Genomic DNA, 20,166 nt, shown 5'->3' with positions numbered 1-20,166 from the left:
GCCTGGGTCCCAGTGACCACCAAGGACACCAACTGGACGAAAGCTGAAAGTCTGCCTCTGGCCTTTTGCAACCCTCTGCCACTTGGTAACGGCTGAGTTGGCTCGGAGGGTGAAGGGGGCCCTGGCAGGACTGACACGGCCGTCGGTGAGAGGTAAAGAGGTGAAAGCAAGTTCTGAGCGCGGACAGCTGTGGTCTTTGGAGTTCCAATGACAGAAGCCCGCTGGCAGTGGGGTCCCCCCAGCCCCATGCCCTCTGGCAGTTACTCTAATGAGGCCTTTGGAAATTGGAGGGAGCTTTTCACGGAGACGTTTCAGATAAGCCCCAGACGAGAAACCCAACTAGGGGCACATTTAGTAAATGCCTCCCTTCCCCAAGACTTCCTGGATCGCAGGAGAGGATGAGAACATGAGCCTGTACAATTCCAAGAAAATCGCCACAGGATTTGATTGCACATCTAAATCTGCAGAGAACTAAAAATCATTTACTTTCAAAATGAAGCCCCGATGCTGCCCCCAACCCGAACTGAGCCTCTCAAGAGGGAGCAGGACCCCGAGGGACCCACCTGCAACCGAAGCCGGATTTTCTTCTCTTCATCCAACTCTGACAGTAACTGCTTAATCTCTCGTCTGAAAAACAAATGGCCACGAAATGAAACAAAAGCCCAGACTTCCTCAATAAGAGATAAGAAGCCTCTTACCATTACAAAGTCCATCTGAGCCTTTTACAAACAAAACGTGGACACAACATTGTGTTTCCTTTGCATTGTTATTGCTTGATATTTACCGCAGACAGAAAGGCTTGCTATTATTTCTGGGCTCCCCAAATGTGTAGCCGTCCAACAGGAGGTCTGAAATGACCTCTGAGATCCCTTAGTCCAAGCTTCTCCTACGAGGAAAAGACGGGGAAGGCGAGGCCAGAGAGGTGGACGGACTCGCCCGAGGCCTTAGACTCCGGGTATCCAGGCTGAGATTCTGTCGCCTTCCCTCTAACGATCCCTTGGTTATGGAATCACTGGTCTTTAAGTGTATTTACATAATGATTTTCACTGCAGACATTTCTGTCACTCCCCACATACTTATTTTTCACAGAGTTTTAAAGTAATAAAAGGCTACTGCCTATGTTTCCAATGAGTCTCACAAAACCTTACAAATAGTAATACCTGGGATCTTGGGGTTAAAGTAGATGAACTGACGATATGGTAATCACGTCATCGAGAAAGTAGACATGAGTTAGGACACGCAGTCTAACGCCTTTTACAACATGAAAGAATGAAGTGGGACACAATTAATCATCTTGCAAATTCAAGACTCTGTATTTCGGACACTGCAACCATCACCGCTCTGGTCAGAGAACTGTACTCCATTTTAAGGGATCAAACATTCCATCTAACACGTATGTTTTTACAAACTGGATTGGGAAATCAAAAACCAAGGACTGCAGAAACAGCATAATAAATAAGGTATAAGCTACACTGCATGTTCTCACTTCAAGTGATGGTCCCTATACTTGGTCGGTGTCCCGGCCCTGCCGCCGACACACCGGGTTCTCTGACATTAACCAGTTGTGACTCGTTACCGTGTTTGCTCAAGCACGCGCTATGCACCTCTAGCTCAGCGGGCACAACTCAGAGCTTAGGAAAGAAGTAGCGGTGATCCTAAGCAGACAGCGCGACTCCAGGAAGACGACGGCAGGCAAAGCCTGGAGTCCGGCAGATCGGAGGAGTTGGTTGGGGGAGCCAGTGCAAAGAAAGGCACTGAGTCTTGAACCAGTAAACGGGGGCCCGAGTCCACAAAGAGGAAGGGAGATCGGGAGATTGATGGGGAAGGGTCGGCGCTGGAGCAGGGACGTAAGAACCAGCATGTTGGGGGATGAGGGGAGTCGGCACAGACTTCAGCTGAAGGCTGAAAGGGACACGTGGAACGAAGACAGGAGATTTTAGGGGCCCGATGGCCGTGGGCACGGAGGCCAGGCTGACGACGGCTGACAGAGACGGGCATTGGAGAGCGGTCTCTGTGACCCGCTGATTCGACAAGATATTGGCCGGGGAAGGACAATACTGGGCAACTGGGCCCGGGCCTCACGGCGGGGAGGGACATGGGGCGGGCTGGGGGGAGGGGGAGGCCCTGAAGCGCTGACAGATCTTCACTGTGAGGCAGGCACAGGCCATTTCTGATGCTCCAGGCCCCAATCAGCGGCCCCAAGGGCTGAAGCCCTGGATCCAGGCCAGCCTGACTCAGTGATGGTCCTCTTCAGAAGGCTGAGGACCAGCGCTCTGGGATGTACTGGGGCCGTGGGGTCCCTGTCTAGGCAGGAGACACACGTCACCCGGACACGGACGGGGCTGGTGGTTGGTTACCTAAACCTGTAACCCACAGAATCGGATAGGAGATAGGGACTTGACAGAACTGGAGGCAGCCCGGCTGGCCCTGAGACACCCTCTCTAGATCCAGCCGGTTGAGTCGGCAGAGTTATTTGATGGATATCTTCCAGGGAAGGGGTAAGACCGGGGGACCCCAATGTCATACGACACCTCCCAGCTGGAGCGGAACAGAACCTGAACGGAGCCGCAACGCTCCGAGTAAGTCCCTCGTAACCCTTGTCCTAGGGTGCTCTAGAGAAAAGGGGTTCTGAGATTAGGTACGTTTCAGAAAACTAGCGCACCATCCTCTCCGTCTTCCTGATGTCCAGCAAAGGCTGGGAGTAGTCCTTTAGAGAAGCAATCACTGTGTTTAACCCCAAATCCCCCAAGTATCTGGCCACAACACACATCAGGGCCATCTGGCACGCCAGGCTTCTGCCAGCTGCAGAAGTGCCCCCGGGGCATGACCGTGGGTCTCCGGGCCACCGCCCGCCACTGCCCCGGCACCTCCCACCCAGAAGGCCAGGCGCCTGCAGGGATGCGCCGACTCGCCAGCCACCAGGCTGCTCCGTGTGCCCGCGAGCCCACCCGTGCTGCTCTGTCCGCTGGACTGCTCTGCTCTTGGTGACCCTAGATCGTCTTTCAAAAGCCCATTCAGGGGCGCCTGGGTGGCTCGGTTGGTGAAGCGCCCGACTCCGGCTCAGATCGTGATCTCAGGGTTCGTGAGTTCAAGCCCTGAGTTGGGCTCTCTGGTGAGAGATTCTCTCCCTCGCCCTCTCTCTCTGCCCCTCCCCTGCTTGCACTCTATCTCAAAATAAATTCTGAAAATATAAAAAAAAATTATTTTTAAAAACTCCTCTTTGGGAAACACCTCCATAGATGCCCCCCGCTGCCCCATTTCCCCCAAGAAAGAGCTAAGAGATCCCTAAACTCCGAGCGTCAGTTTACGCAGGTAAGGACCTCGCGGCGTCTAACCTCTTTACTGTCTTTGTCACCGCATACAGCGCCCTGGGTAATGTTTATGTGTGCAATTTGTTTTCGCTTATGGGCCTTTCTCCGCATCTAAGTGCTCCGTGAGGACCAGGGGTGCGGAGAGCGTGTGTAGGCACGCGCGGAGAGAGCCCCGAGTCTCACAAGCAGAACATCTTGTGAAGCGTAAGGTCTTGGGTCTAAAGATCCCCCACATCTCTGTCATCCATTACAGCCCCTAAACGCAAGCCGATTACTTCGTCAGACAGCTCACTGAAGAAATGGCCAGTTTTCTGGTGCTAGAAGAAAAGCTGGCTGTTGGGCTTGTTACAAAGCGGTACACGTGCATACTTCATCTCGTGGGGATTTAAAGATCTTCCTTTTCAGCGGCCCGCCGTCCCTGCGTGCAGCGGATCCGGTTTATACAAGAAGCTGAGGGAAGCGAAGCCTCTCAGGTTCAAACCCAACTCACCCCTGCTGCCACCACCCTGGGGAAGCGGGCCGCGTGCCGAGGCAGGCGGGGACCCAGGCTTGCGGAACGAGGCCGTGGCCCAGCAGAGAACAACCTGCGGGGTGGCCAGAGAAGGGCCCGACACTCACTTCTGCTGGTCCTTCATAGTCTCGATGATGCTCCTCAGCTCGCGGACCTGCGTCCTTAGCTCCTCCACGGCCGCCTGGCTGCTGGCCGCAGGCTCCGTCTTTGGTTTTCCTTCCGAGCCAAACAGAGACGGGGAGTTGGCTCTGTGTCCGGCTGTTCCCAAAGAGGATGACAGGGGGGAGGATGTTGCCGAGGACAGAGAGGCTGGCCCGCCACCACCACCTGCAGCCATGGTCCCTGGCTTGGGCGGCAGGGACGCTTTGTTGTCTGACACCTATGACAAGGGAAGGCAGAGAGGATTCAGGCGGGGGATTCGTGCTGAGTAAAGTCCCCCCCCCCACAGCCCCGTCCCCACCGCCCAAGACACACTCGTCACACCCCGTCATCCACAAGACCCCAAGGGCCCACTTGGCACAGGCATCCCCCCTTCACGTGCCTCCCCCTGTGTGCTTTAACTTCGACCACCCTTCTGGACAGGTAGTTCCTAACCGGTTTAGCGTGCAAGTCCGGAGGCCTGCCTGCTTGCTAGGCTCTGCGAACTCCGAAGCGAGCAAGACACGTTCCTAGCTCCCAAGAGCTCAGAACACAGCACAGTGCAGACAGACAAGCCGACACACTGCAGATGCGGGGGAGTCCGCACACAGGGAGGTAAGACGCAGAGCTGCGCAAGTACGCCAAAGGGACCGACCATTCGGGAGGGAAGGTATCGGGGAGCTGCTGACGGCCCCATCCTGGAGGAGGAGGACTAGGAGGCGGCCAGAAGAGGAAGGGTGACTGGAGAGAAAGGTTCTAGGAGGAGGGAATGGGCTCGGCAAAGGCACAGAGACCGGGGAGTGAGACACATTCACGGCAAGCGGTCACTCGGCAGCCAGGATGGCGCTGGGGACGGGGCTCAGGCCGGGGAGGTAGAGCGGGCCGGCGGAGGGGGTTAAAAACATCCCGCACAGAGCTAACGATGACAATGGCTGTAGAAAGGCCTAGAGGTTGGCAGGTCAGGAGGGCGAAGGCATGGCTGGGAGAGTCACATACAACGAAAGCTAGGAACGGGGAGGGGGAGGGTTGACAGACAGCGGCCAAGGGAAAAGAGAGAGGACAGCTCTGAGAGATGCAGCGGAGGCAGGCTCAACCAAGAGATGCGGCGCCCGGCCTCAGGGAGTAGATGCGCCGTGGGCGGCTGTGGTTCCGGATCAGCTACAGGGTCACGGGTGGGGACGGAGGAAGCACGCATGGAGGCTGTACCCTTTGTGGCAGGAGGAACAGCATGAAGGCCCAGAAAAGTTTCACTTCTGACACACTGAGTTTCAGGAGCCCGACGGATAGCCAAGGGGACATGCCCAGTGGGCAGAGGAAGGCATGAAAAAGTGAGCTGGGCCAGAGAAATCACCTGAGGAAGTGGTGCCATGGGGGTGAATAGCACAGAATTAGGAGAGAAGAGGCCCGATGATGGGGCCTGGGGACTCCCTAACGTGAAGAGGTGGGGAGAGAAAGGACACCCCTTGGGGACTGGGGCAGAGCGGAGAGCGATGGGACAAAGCAAGACCAGAAGAGAGGCGTGGGTTATGGAGGTCCCCTGAGGGGTTTCCAGAAGGAAAAAAGGTTGGATAAGTGCATCAAAGGTGCTGAGAGGAAAACAGGGGTTGGAGGGCATTTGGTGGAACAAAGGAGACTGAAGACTGATCATGGCGGGTCAGCACCTGAACAGGAGGTGAGGGGTGTGGCCTGCAAGTGTAGACCCCTCTTTCCAGAAACCCGCCTGAAGATGGAAGGTGGGAGAAAGAGAAAGTGTTCAATGGAGAAGCCTCAGGAGGAGACGGAATGATGTAACGGTTCTGTTTGCTTTCAAAGAAGGGGGGGATGCTGAGCCGGATAATATCCTAAGGAAAAGACCAATGGCGGGCCAAGCCGAAGACAGTGGAGACAGACCGGGCCGGCCTGATGGAGGGGTGCCCCGAGGAGGAGGCCGGGAGGGCACAGGCAGTGGGACAGTCATGGGCCGGAGAGCAAAGGGGCATCGGGCCACCCAGGGGAGGAAGCGGAAGCGAGGGAAAGTGAGATCCTGAGGCCCAAGGCAGGTTGGGGGGAGGGCAAGCAGCAGACAGGGTGCTGGGAGGCAAGGGGGTGAGTGACGGGGAAGTTGAGGCCGGTGGTAAAGCTTGGCAACGCAGCTGGGACTCTTCCAGCAGCAGGTGCCCAGGGCAAGAGCCAAGAAGGGGCCTGGCTGGCACGGTGAGGAGGGAGAGCGTGGATTCCGGCTGTGCTAGAGAGAGAGACTGGGCAGAGCGAGCCAGAAGCAGATGGGCCATCATTCCCAGCCTCCCCGCCCGCCTTTTCTCTGCCAAGTTACCATTGAGGAAAAGCGCTTTCTGCTGCCAGGGAGAGCGATCTGCCATCCCGTGCTTATTGCTGTAGGAGTTAGAGTAAGAGGGAAGAGGGACTGACATTTATGCAGCACTGGTCACGTGCCGGACGTCGCTAGATAATGGAAACGAGGATCAGTTGGCACCCACTTTCGACTGAGCAGGAAACGGAAGCTGAGGGACGTGGTTGAGAAATCCCCCAAGCTCACAGCTAATAACGGGCAGAACCGGGCTTCAATCCTCTCCTCTGCCGGCTGGACCCTCAAGCCCCGTACCATGACTGCCTGAGCCTGAAGATTCACGCTCTCCTGTCATTATTTTCTTTGCTTCTTTCCTATTCCCGGGTTCATGCTTTTCCCCACTTCCCGCTCTGCATTGTCACATACCTCCTCCAACCTACCGATGTCCTCACAGACTGACTTTCAGGCAACTCTTCAAGCGATGCTTCTTTTAGTATTTCCTACGTAATTTTCCCTCCCAGCCCAGTGCAGCCGGCAAATAGCCTTTCAAGCTCTGACAAGAGTTTCGGCCACTATGCACCCTGACCAAGGTAGTTCACGTATAGAAGCAATAAACAACGTGACCCGACAACCCCCAGGAAGGGACAGGGGCTAATGGGGTGGGACCGTGTAAACCAGAAACATGAAGAGCCGCTGCCCACCAGTAGATGTCACTACAGAGACACCCCGGGGATGTCAGCCAGAGCGCAGCTGTGGGAAAAAGCGGGTCTAAATCCAGTTTCTGCAAATGGAATCCTTTCATAAAGGAAGACTGCTTTAGTTTTGTGACTAACTACAATTGATGTGTTTTATAGGATCATATTTTTGCTTACTAGACCAGGTTTTTAAGAAAATCTAGACGTATGTGTAAATTCTTAAATCTGTGAGAAGGAAAAGCCTACATACCCTGTGATTTCTTTGTGTTCGTTCCTGCTTAAAAAAGTGCCTTAAAAAAGCGGGTGTAGTGTTCTGCTGTTAGAAAGCAGTTGCTAATGTTTATAGAAAATAATTCCAACTGACTGGGTTCTCTTAGCACGAGAAAACACATTCTTAGGCTGAACAGGACTAGTACAGGGTATCCTTCAAAAGCCGCGCGCAGTAGCTGAACATTGCTATTCCGTTCCTTGGGCATGCAGTGAAACTAAAAGGTTTTTAGACTATCAATTGATCGTAATAAATGAATCCAAATCAGCTTTTCTTTAAGAGACTCGCTTTAGTTCTTGAAAGCCACGTGCTGCCAAACATAACCTGTGATATCATCGGTTTTGAACACAAAAGCCAAGATGTGTGGGCAGAGCGCACGGCACTGAATGTACCTCATGCGTTCTTTGCCACACCGCTGGGCTCCTGAAGCTGCTGCGGCGGTGGTGGTGGTGGTGGTGGTGGGGACGGTGACAGCGGCAATGGCGCGTGAGGGCGTGTGCTTGTGTGTGGCTGACGGTATGCCGAGGAGATCAAACCGCAAGAGAAAACATGAAAAAGCCACAACTAACCTTGCATCTCAGACATTCCGCCCAGTTTGTGGGACTTTTTAAAAACACGCGTCTGGGATTTTGATGACTAAAGTAATAACTGTTACTGAAGAATGACAAAAACTCGCATGGTCTGTGGCAACGGACTAAATGTTTGTGTCCTGCACGCCCCACCCCTGCCACTCGTATGGGGAAATCCTAGCCCTGAGTTGGGATATTAGGAGGCAGGGCCTCGGGAAGTGTGAAGGTCATAAGCGTGGTGCCTCAGGAATGCAATTAGTGCCCTTAGAAAAAAGACCTCAGACAGCTCCTCACCCTAGTTTCTACCACGTGAGGAGACAACGAGAAGTCAGCTGTCTGCAACCCACCGTCACCGGAACCGGCCACGCTGGCACCTTGATCTCGGAATGCCGGCCTCCAGAACTGAGACCTAACTGCCTGCCGCTTCTGAGCCCCCCATCGATGCCACTCTGTTACAGCAGTCCGAACGGACTAAGACTCCCATTTATCCTCGTCTGGGTTATAACTCCTCGTCAGAGCGTACACGGAAAGGCAGGGATCCCTTGCCATGGCTGGTCACTCACTTGGGATATGGTAACAGTCTTTGAAGTTTTCTTTGATGCTTCCACTCCTCTGTGTGCAAGTGAAACGTGTTCCTCTTTATCTTCTTCGGGACTTGGGGAGTCAAAGATATCAGGGCTTGAAAGGGAAGACTGGATAAAGCCAAAAGAAAATGCTTTTGTCAGAATTACACCTTAGCTGACATAGCTTTTGTTCACATAATGTTGTATGCTTTTCAAAGCGCTCGACACTTCTACTTTGTTTCTCTCCTCATTATAACCTCGAGAGGCAGAAAGTGTGCTGTATCTGGTGCACTAGAGACAGTGGCAGAACTGGGACTAAGAAGCAAGATTTCCTACAGCAGGGATCTTTCCATGGGATCTTTCCACTGATGGCCGCCGGTCATTTCACCCGTGCGGGCCTGCATCACCGTCCTTTCCGGCTCCCTCCATCCTTCAGAGCCTCCCTTCTTTCTGTAAACATCTGCTACTGTGTGCTGAGCACTGAGCTGGATACCGAACTTAGGTGACGTGCCCGACACGGTCCCTGCTCTCACAAGGCTGACAGTCCAGTGCAAAGGGACACACAAGTCAAGAGGAGGCTGCCTCGAAGCTGCCTCTCCTTCACTCCCTCTGGATCCTTTTCCAGGACCACAAAATCTGAGGCGAAGTGAAGTGCCTACAAGAACTTTTCCGAGAGGAAACTGTTTCAGGGAGCAAGAGGTCACAGGCCCGGGGGCCAGCGAGTGACATTTCCGCAGCCCCAGAGCACAGCCCTGCCTGCAAGGGGTGGGGGTGTGGGGGAAGCTCACCTCTAATGTGACGTCTACTGCTAAATCTCCACCCTCGTCGCCAGGGACAATCAACATCCGTGGTGGATTCTATGTTTGCTAAGGTGCATTTACAGAATGGCGGCATCTTTTGGTAAAACACGGGGATAATACTCCTACCCTTTCTGCCTCACTGTGAAGGTCAAAAAGCTGGATGAATGTGAACCAATTCACTGGAGTGCACGTGGACAGAAATGATTACTGTGCTAGAATTTCCCAATTTTAGGACCAAACAAATGAAACTAAGCGTTCCTGTGGCAAGGAATCTTTCTAAACGACGAATCTTCCAGAGATCTCTTTGGGTGTGCTCATACTTAGCATAGAAGTGTGGCTAAGTGTGGGAAAACAGTCCTATTTAGAATCATCACTGGTGTCATTATTGAAAAATCATGCCTACATCATGCCATATTTATCTTCTTCTGTTGACTATTTTCTAAGGCAGAAAACTAATATATTTAGGGATTTATAAGCAAAGTTTGCAAATGAAAAGGTCTTACTTGTTAATCTTTGTTTCCTCTGAAAATCCAAGTACCTAGAATAACACCCCGAACTAAGCTTTCTTATTAATCTAAGCTTAACTGCTTAACCACCTTGCAATGCCTATATCCTTTCATTCTGAGATTTTATTCAAAAAGCCAGTTTCGGGGCGCCTGGGTGGCTCAGTCGGTTGAGCGACTGACTTCGGCTCAGGTCATGATCTCACGGTTTGTGAGTTCGAGCCCCACGTCGGGCTCTGTGCTGACAGCTCAGAGCCTGGAGCCTCTTCAGATTCTGTGTCTTTCTGTCTCTCTCTCGGCCCCTCCCCTGCTCACACTCTGTCTCTCTCTCTCTGTCTCAGAAATAAATAAACATTAAAAATAAAAATAATAAAAAAAAGCCAGTTTCCTCCTCTGTAACCTAGAGTTCATGAGCTGTCAGCCCAAGCTTGCTCTTTGAATGCAATAAACATAAATCAGCTCAGAGCAGGGTGAGAGGCCCTGGGCTGGGGAATCCTGACTGGTGCATTTCCCCAATCATTCCTTCCAACGGCCTGTTAGGAATATGTCCATACCCACGATCCCATTTTGCTATGAAAAACCTACAGGTACTAAGCGGAAGAAGAGCAAATACGAATTCAAAGTACGCATCTACGTGGGGATGGATGGGAACGAAGGAAGAGAGTGATTGTACTTCTTTAAAGCATAAATGTATCCTGTTATTTCAAGCCTTCAAATAAAATTGTCCCATATAAAAATGCCCAACTCTGAGTCACTGTGCCATAAGCTTCCCATGGGCAGGGCCCATGTGTGTCTCGCTCCCAGTCGCAGCCTTGGTACCCGGCTCAGAGCGGAGTCCCCATGAGATAAATGCCTATAAATATTTGTTGAATGAGCGAATGAACGAAGGTGGTGGCTAAAAGCGGAGTGAAGATGAGGTGCCTTTACCCAGTCCCCCAAATATACATGAACCTCCAGGCATGCGATGTATGAACCAAGGGTGGGGTGTGGATGATAAACTGACTTTCTCTGTATTTGATTCTGGATGCCTCAAGGCCCTCTAGACCTTGAAAAGTGGGGAAGAATTTGTAGGAAAAAACAAAACTGAAGAAGGATTTATAGAGAAGCTGTGGGAGGTAGGATCAAAACTCTGAGATACTAAGAAGCAATTAAATAGGTCGTGTGTATATGAGGCACGTTGGGGAGGGTGTGGAGAGAGTCAAGATGGTAGTGACACAGTACTCTATACACCTAAAGAGTGAAAAAGTAAGCCACTGTGTCAAGTCTTTCTCCCAAAAAGATGTCAATACATAGTTAGGTTTGTTTCATTCAAAGAGGCAAAATAGCATGACTCAAACCACACCTCCCAAACTCAACAGATACGAGAGAAGAGGTTCAAAGGAAGTGGCATTCTTTTTCTTCTAAGTGAGTACCTCGGTGGGATCAGTGACGAGGCGAAAGTAGAAAGTGTTCTGGAAAGCCTGCAAAAGGTTAATTCCTTGGCGTATCTGGGTGAAGGTCATAAGGTCTTAGACCTGCATTCCCAGCAAGGACAAGACAATGTGATATACAGAGGTAGAGAGAGAGAGAGAGAGAGAGAGAGAGAGAGAGAGAAAGAGAAAGAAAGAAAGAAAGAAAGAAAGAAAGAAAGAAAGAAAGAAAGAAAGAAAGAGAAAGAGAAGGAAAGAAAGAAGATAGATGGGTAGGTAGATATACACACGCACATCGCTTGTGGAAGCATCAAGATATTTTCTCCAATGACATTCACTTCAGTGTTTATAATGCAGAAGTGGAAACAACATAAATGTCCAATAATCGTGCATGGACTAGACAAACTCATATATTCACAGGTTGGAACACTAGGCAGCCATTAAATGTGATGTCATGGTAGAATGGGTAATGACTGGGGAGAAGGGTACACCATATAAGGGGGGAGAGCAAGTTCCAAAAAACCATGTGCTGTGTGATCCCATTCTGAAGACATAAGGTTAGATGTACAGACAGAAGTTTAAATAAAAACTACAGATATACACTAAGCGGTTAACGGTTCTTAGCTCTGGAAAGCAGGTTACAGGTATCTTACTTTCTTCTTTATGCATTTCATTGTCAAAATTTGGTACAACAACTGTGTTACAGGTTTCCAGTAAGAAAAGAAGTTATTCAAAATGACCCAAACAAAAAACATCTGTAGGTTATCTGGAACGTTCTAACTGGTCTCTACTACATGACCAGGTGCCTCGTATGTTTACAAAACACCCTCCTAAAGGTGTGTGTGCGGTTCCGTGAAGGGGTGCCAATAATGGGGCTTTGGGAGAAAAAAGTTTGGCCGCTGCCGAGCGTCGGACAGCGGCAGGTCGCTCTTTAGCAAGGTTCTGTTTACAGACCAGAACAGTCTCACTCTCCTCTTCCACCCCAAAACAGGACATTTTCTTTCTTACCAATTGCATTTCAGGTTCAAAGAGAGATCAACCCGGAAGGAGAGAAAAGGAGAGTGGGACTAGGCAGTGCCCACCTCAGTGGCAGATATGCGAAGAACAAGGAGAAAGGAATACTGCTTGATTCCAGAAGACGCTCAAATCACTTTTGCTCAGCGGTGTATCTCATGACCTCCCTCTCCTGGCTTGTCCTCCTATCAGCCACTTGCGGGAGTCCTTGGCCGGAGTCTCTAACCTGACCTGCTTTGTAGCCATAGAAGAAGCAAGGAGACACTTACGGATGTGAGGGATTGAGACGGAGGCCGCCTCCCCGTAGCTTTTGGTCTGCTTGTGGTTGGGTGACTGAGTTTCTCAGTAGATGATACCACAGAGTCAAAACCTTCTAGGTCTAAAACAAAAGGAAAACAGAGTTTTAAGAGCAATAATAGGAGTGAGGGTAGGTTCTCATAACAGGCCACAAGCACCTCTTCTCCTTAATACTCATCCTTTCCATCTGGAATGCACCTCACCATTTATGAAGACGATTTCCATCCTCTTGTCATCCAATAAATGTGGTAGGTCTTTAAAAGCTACAGAAAGAAAGGCAAAGGAGGAATCCTCTTTCCTCCACTAATGTAAGTTCATTTTGGTAGATAAAACAGTCTCGTAGTCTTAACACAAAAGGCAGTTAGCACAAGGTACAATACCCATGGACAGGTGAACGCTCATCATTGATTCCCCAAGAGGAGAGAGGGCAGGCTCCCGTTCTGGTTGTACTACCACAGCCCGGCCATCAGCTTCCACCCTGACGTTACTACAAACTCCCTGGAGGTAGACAGCAAGCTTCTGCTTCTCCAGACAACTCCCAGAGCCCGGCACCATTCTGCTTCAAGAGGCATCACTCAATGGAGACACGATCTTCAGTCATCGGTCTGCTCATTCACTCACTCCATTATGACTGAGCGGTTACTCTGTGCCACACGTGGGGCTAGATACCAGGCTATGCCAGTGAGCGTGGCAGAAAGGACCCTGCCCTCAGGGAGCTTACATCTCGCTGATGGAGGTCTCGGAGAAATACAGAATCATTTCAGCCAGATTATAACTGCACCTGGCAGGTGTCCAAAGGAAGGCCTTTGCCGTCTTCAACAAATTGGGCTAAGGGATCACACATTCTATCTAGTTCTGGGGGGTTTACAGATCAAGTGGAGATGCGTGTTATGTGATTGCACAAAGGAATGGCTGGCAGAAAGGGGCCGACACTGAGGCCCGTTATCGCTTGTGACTGGGGCAACGCCACCCCTGCCGCCAAGTAGATTGTGTTTCACATGCCATGCCAGGCACTGCCTTCCCAAACCATTCTTCATTCTCCTTTTAGTGGAGCCCCGGCTTTGTTTCGGGACAATGTGCTCAGCTCCTGAGCTGAACCATGTTTGGTCTATGCCAATGATGGCAACCCTGCTCCTTTTTGCCTGTGATTGGTCCAGAGGCTGCCACGTACCCCAATTTCGATCACTGAGGAATAAAGGGAGGTCTGCTGACAGTGTCTGGGAAAGACAATTTCTCTCTGTTGGGAGAGGCAAATGAGGAGAAGGCCATTCGTATCGTTGCCCTTTCTTCTTTCCTGCTCGGAGTGCTACTGTGCATGGAAAGGATGCCTGGAGCTGTGACAGCCATCTTACGGCCATGAGGGAAGCAGGGCCAATGCTCTTGGAGATCTTGAGGATGGCAGAGCAGAAGAACAGAGAAATGTTGGATGACTGGCAACCCTGATGAGCCACCCACCAATCCTGGAATCATCGAGTCCCTGGACTTCTTGCTATGTGAAATTAATAACCCTCTGTTCTACCAGCCAACTTCATTTTTTTATTTTTGTTTTTCAAAATTTTTTAATGTTTATTTATTTTTGAGAGAGAGAGAAACAGAGCATGGGTCAGGGAGGGGCAGAGAGAAAGGGAGACAGAGAATATGAAACAGGATCCAGGCTCTGAGCTGTCAGCAATGAGCCCGACGCGGGGCTCGAACTTAGTAATGGCAAGATCATGACCTGAGCTGAAGTCAGATGCTTAAATGACCAAGCCACCCAGGTGCACCTATTTCAGCCAATTTTATTTATTATTATGTTTTAATGTTGGTTTATTTTTGAGAGAGAAAGAAACAGAGTGTGAGCAGAGAGCGAGGGAGACACAGAATCTGAAGCAGGCTCCAGGCTCCGAGATGTCAGCACAGAGCCCGACGTGGGGCTCGAACCCACGAACCGTGAGATCATGACCCGAGCCAACGTCAGATGCCCAACCGACTGAGCCACCCAGGCGCCCCATATTCTAGCCAATTTTAATTAGATATTCTTTATTCTCGGCTGAAAGCACCCTAACTACTGTAACTGCAAATATGCTGGCTCAGAACAGAAAAGATAAAAATTACGTGTGGGTTTTTTTCCTCCTTATTTCGGGGAGAGCTCTTTTGTTGATAGTTGATAGCTCTTTTGTTGATAATAAGCGGTCTGGGGAGCCTGGGTGGCTCAGTCGTTTAAGCGTCGGAACTCTGGATTTCAGCTCAGCTCACCATCTCACAGTTCATGGCATCAAGCTCCACATCAGGCTCTGTGCTGACAGTGCAGAGCCTTCTTGGGACTCTCTCTCTCCCCCCCTCTCTCTCTGCTCCCCACCTCTCAAAAATAAAATAAACTTAAAAAAAAATAAGGTGTCTGGCTGTGTGATGGTCAGCTTTATTCTATTAATGAACGGGCAGGTGCTGTATGCAATCTGCTTCCTTGAGTGGAATATGCAAAACCAAGCACAAATCACTGCTTGGGACATACCATTACATGACACCTGGGATCACAGTAAGTGACTTCATTCTAGCACCGGGTAAATGAATAATTATTCAACGAACTCATCAGGGCAAGGTAAGTATAACCAAAGGTTAACTATCTGCAGAGACAGAACAAAGAAAAGCGTCAGTGGTGTTCGGAGACGATGGGGAGCCGATCAGCACCCAGTGTCAGTACAGGGCTCCCAAATGGCACCCCCCCTGCCGGCTGGCTCAGCACAGCCTGGGCACAGGCCAACATCCCCACAGTTAGGTGGGCCTCTTGAGTGCCACATCACTGGCCTGACCCTCTGGGGGGCCTTCCCTCTAAGAGAATCTTATTTTCCTTAAAGGTTCCCCTCCTGGTCATACCCCGGGACTTGCCTCCACCAGCTCCATACTGTCTGACATCAAAATTCCCCATGATGCACTTAAATCGATGCCCAAAGTCATCATCCGATATTACTATCTCCCTAATTAATTTTTAAATCGCTGTTTCTCTATGAAAAAAGTGGTACATGCTCAATGTACACTTGTTTTAAGAGAAACATAAAATTATAACACAAGAAAGTCGACTACAATCTTGCCACACTGAGACAAGCACTATCAAAAACAGACCTAGTCCACACTGTATGTGGTACTGCCTTGTGCTTATTTCCTTTAACATCATCCGCCAGGACTCTAAAAACTCCTCATGATATCTTGATTGTCTTATACTCTTCCGTTGCACTGCGATTCATGATTTATTGAATCAAACCCCGTATCAGCAGATAATTAGTTTCCAAATCATTCCCCCTCTTTGATTTCTGTTCACAGGAAAGTGCCGCGCAGATATTCTGGCACGCATGCGAAACACAACGAGTCCGGCAGGTTCTCTATGTGGCTTCCCGGCGGGGAGAAGGGAATAAGGCCCAGGACAGGGAGGGCCGCTGGAGGGTGGGGGCTGGTGGTGGGGAACGGGAGGCACATGAGCTCAGGGGAGCCTGGGGCAGAGGACACAAGACTGAGGAACAGACACTGAACGGGCAGCCAGGGGAGGCGGTGAAGGAGAAGGCCATTAAAGGTTCCAACAATTGAGTGGGCCTTGGCTGGGCGCTACCAGGGGCTGACAGGGTCCACCTACGTCATGACTCTGTCCTGGAAACTGAAACCAGCTCTGGGGCCCAAACCTGAGCAGGGCGAAGCAGTGAGAGAAAAATTAGAGGCTAATTCACTCTGGTTCTCCACCTTGGCTGCACAGTGACATCACCGGACAATTAAAAAAACAAGAGGACTCATGCCTGGGTCCCTCTCTGGAGACTGACTGAATTTGTCCGGGGTGCAGCCTGGGCATGGTGGCTTTTCAGTGTCCCTAGGTGACATTAGTATGCTGCCACGTAGAGAAGCAGTGCTCTAGCAGAGGCTGGGGGCTCGGGGGAGGGAGGGATAAGTAAGGACTTGACTGAGCTGATGGGAGAGGGCACTGGGGTGCCGCCACCACGTGAGGGATAGGGTGTTCCAGGGTCCACCGAGTGGATGGCCTGCCCAGGGGAGCCGTCAGGAGTAAGGCTCGTCAGGAGAGCCCCTCCAGGGCCAGGCTGGGCGGTGCTGACCTGGTGTGTGGGGCAACACGGGTGCCGGAGCAGCAGATCAAAGCGGCGACCGAAGGCTTGGGTGATCGCTGACGGGTCAGAAACACCGCAGTGGGAGTGAGGAGGAGGACGTGAGGTGACCCAGCATGCAGAGCGGGGTGAAAGAAGGATGTGGGGAGCAAGGGGAGCGGATGGGCCAGCCTCAGGCCCGCCCTGGGATGGACTCAGCATGGTGTGTAGGGACAGACAAGGTCACACCCGGGAAACTTCTGCAGGGCTCCAGGGAGGACTCCACCTTTGCTCCGCACCCGTGCACCGGGGCCACTAAAATAATTAAATCCACCCGGGAGTTGAGGGTTCGACAACACATGAGCTTGTCTGTAATGGATCACACTTTCAAAACGATTCAGAGGTGTGGTGTGTATCTCACGCGCTTCGGCCGTGAGCCCCAGGAGGACAGGAACTCGTCTTTGTCCTCTCAAAGTCTAGCATGTTCCCGGGAAAATCGTGCTTAATATCCTGTGAATGAAAGAACAAGCGAACAAACGAACTCGCCAACAAATGACTAAACCATCCCAAGAAAAACTCTATTTCCAGGAGTGTAGCTTACAGAGGTTTCTACTAACAGGACGTGAGGCGGCAGCTCGAGGGTGGAGGGCAACGCTCTGTGCCGTGGCTGCAGGGGAAGCTTGGCTGGCCCATTTTGTTTTACTGGCTGAAGTCTACGCTCCAAACACCCGTACACGTTGAAGCCTGGCCACACTTAGCCAGCGTCACCTCAACAGAATGACAGATGGCCGAGAAGACTGCCTCATCCTTGTCACTCAAGAGTAAGAGGATGGCCGGAATCCTGCAGGGGGAGCCACTCTTTTTAACCTCTTCATGCATATTCAGCTATGTTTAACTTCCTATACTTTAAGATGATAAAAAGCACTTTCGGGAAACAATAGCAAAAGTCAACTTCCAGAAAGAAAAAGACACACCAAGTAGGAGGCCGCTTGCTGAAAAGGAAAGCACGGAGCCCACACTGCGACACACTTCTGCTTTCTGCCAGTGGAGGGGGAAACTCTTCAGTACTGTAACCTAAACTTTCAGGGGCACAAAGCATGCTCTCGTGACTGTGGCTATGGTAGCTGACATTAAGGCAGAGTTTCCATGACTAACTCATTGTGGTGTGAAGAAAATGTCCCAATTTTCACGATGGTTTTTGAAATGAATCAGGCTGAAACTTGATATAAGCTTTCTCAGCCTGGCTAGGAATTTTTCCTCTTAGTAAGAAATGGTTTTAATGCCCATAAGCCAATCCAAAACTATTGAACTGGCAAATGTTGGGTATTTTTTAAAAGTTAGTTTCAGAAGGATGAGAGGTTCTTGGCTTTTCTCATACTTGAAAGACGAGCCCTCTGCAGACATACGGGGATCATTTATGTTGGACACGGATCCAGCCTGGAAAGGGCCCTTGACTCTCCATGGCACACACAGTTGCCCATTTTCCATCAATTTCAGTCATACCCTATTTAGTTCAATTAGAAAATGCGGCCTTATTTTCCATGGATGGGAGGGATTGTACCAGTGACCACAGGTGACCCAAAATGCGTCCACTGACACCACAGGAGAGAAACAGTTAAAAGTCTGAGACAGGCCAGCTGTCACCAAAGCAACCGTCTGCAAACTCTTAAATGGCTATTTATTCATCGGAGCTCACTGCTCTGGACTTGCGAAGGAGCCCTAGAGTGGAAGTTTCCTACAGTTGAAGCGTGGCAATGTCACTACCTCCCGGTATCTCTGGAAGCCGTCCCTTCTCCTCCATGTCACTGTCAAGGATCATCACGGCTGGCGGGGCTCCTTGTGGACCACAGGCCCAGCAGGACTGTAACGGCTTTCTCCCTCCCAATCCAGTACCACTCCATGGGCTTCCCCCAGAGAGACGTGTGACACGAAGCTCTGAGTATGTCCCCATTCTCTGCTTCAAATCCTTCCCAAGTTCCCAGGAAATCCTGGTGACTTAGCATGGCCAAGGCCCTGGTGGTATGGCTGGTGACAACCTCTGTCTCTGTCCCTTGCATGACTTTCTTTCCTTCCTTTCCCTTCCCTCCCTTCCTCACGCCTGGGGCTATCGAGACTTGGCTTAGGGATGAAGACCTCTTCCAAGAAGCCAGACTGCACCCCAAAGCCTGGCTTGGATGTTCCCCTACTCATCCACCACTCTGATCTCAGCATTTAGCACCCTGACATTCCTTGCTGACTTATCTCTCTCCCCAACAGCCAGGAAAGAGCCTATGCCTTTTCTCTCTGTTTTGCCCCGGTGTGACATCATTTCTGGCTTGCAGTGTGTGTGCAATCGATGATTATTGAATAAATGAACAAACAACCTTTCTGGGCTTCAGTTTTTCCACCAGAAAAAAAAGGGGAGAATTATCTGAGCTATAAGCTTTGTAGAATTGTTCTTTTATAAATGGGAAATTGTATGAAAACTCTTTCAAATCACGCAGGTAGAATTTTGTTTTCATATATCATTGATGGAGCTATGGGATTTGGGAACAGAGATCTAAGAGCAAGGCTAAATTTATAAAAAAGCACACACGTGGTTTTTTTTTTTTTTCTTTTTAAATGAGAGAACTCTAAACCCACAGGGCTGTTGGTGCCTTCTCCACAGTGAAGAAGCATCTCCAGGCAGTCTGGACAGGAAGTCTTACCCTGCATGTAAATCATGTGACCGGTGTGGAAAATCTGTGCCGACTACAGAGACGAGCCCATTATGAGGGGTCAAACGAACACCTGCGTTAGCTGCATCACTGACTGAAAAATTCTCATTTGACCAACGATTAGATTTTATGGGAAAATAAGTCCTCCAAAATGTGGACGGATAGAGCATATTAGCTGCTGCATTTTCATTTATAATCCGGGGGTGGAATCTGTAAGACACAAGTACTGAGCTAAACAGGTTTGCGCTACTGTTTGCCCACCTACGACTCCCCCCTTCACACACGCACACTCATTTAACACAAAACCCATGCTGTGTAGGCTGCTCTTCTCCATAAAGGGAGACAGAGGGTCAGAGGTTAGACAACTTGGTCAAGGTCACAACCGGAAAGTGACAGGGCCGACAACCAGATTCATGTCTGTGGAATTCTTTCCACTACAGACCACTGAACAGACACCAAGAACATTTCACCTTACGTCTCACGTATCCCACAGTGAACTCTCCGAACTGTTTCTATATCAAGAATAAGAAAAGACACTCAGAATGTCATCTGGTGTGTGTGAAGAAACCCATTTATGCTCTGATGACAAGCTGTCTTTGTTCCGGTTTATTCCAACGTGTTTTTAAATGGACAGAAAAAGGAACTGGCTTCCTTCAGGGAATCTCTGGCAAGAAATGTAAGGTGTTAGGCAAGGTAAACCAGGCTTTTTAGCTATTCAGTACAAAATAACTTTCACATGGGAACTTATAGCTGAAGAATAAGAGAGGAAGATAGAGTTTACTTGCTCCTTCACTTAATCGAATATTTATTAAGTATCTACTGTGTGCCAGGCAGAGCTATCTCAATGAGAATGAAAGTGGCATCACTTTGTCAGCACTACCCATCAAACTTGCTGTGATGACGGAAACCTGCTATATCTGTACCGTCCAATATGGTAGCCACTAGCCTCATGTGGCTACCTAGCACAGTCATACGGCTAAGTGTGATTATTTAAAATAAATTAAATTTAAATAGCTACATGCGACTTGCAGCAATGAAGATCTCTAC

General features: G+C 50.2%; 1 protein-coding gene across 10 annotated transcripts in view; it reads right to left on the bottom strand.

Annotated features, from left to right (window-relative positions):
• Positions 1 to 20,166, bottom strand: part of SH3KBP1 (SH3 domain containing kinase binding protein 1) — a 330,169-nt gene that overhangs the window by 2,969 nt on the left and 307,034 nt on the right. For 7 of the 10 annotated variants that reach the window (XM_019431614.2, XM_019431609.2, XM_019431612.2 and 4 more), the window contains 4 exons: positions 12,335 to 12,444; positions 8,340 to 8,468; positions 3,930 to 4,201; positions 564 to 627 (listed from right to left, as the gene is read on the bottom strand). In XM_019431614.2, coding sequence (XP_019287159.1) covers positions 564 to 627; positions 3,930 to 4,201; positions 8,340 to 8,468; positions 12,335 to 12,444 — 575 coding nt within the window. The remainder of the gene's footprint in view (positions 1 to 563; positions 628 to 3,929; positions 4,202 to 8,339; positions 8,469 to 12,334; positions 12,445 to 20,166) is intronic. The other 3 variants (XM_019431615.2, XM_053891776.1, XM_053891778.1) reach the window with 1 other exon arrangement.

Source organism: Panthera pardus, unplaced genomic scaffold (assembly GCF_024362965.1).
Source record: "Panthera pardus isolate Hobbes unplaced genomic scaffold, ASM2436296v1 HiC_scaffold_27, whole genome shotgun sequence".
Lineage (NCBI taxonomy): Eukaryota > Metazoa > Chordata > Mammalia > Carnivora > Felidae > Panthera > Panthera pardus.
Note: the sequence above shows the minus strand (reverse complement) of the source record. Positions and strands in the feature narration are given on the sequence as shown.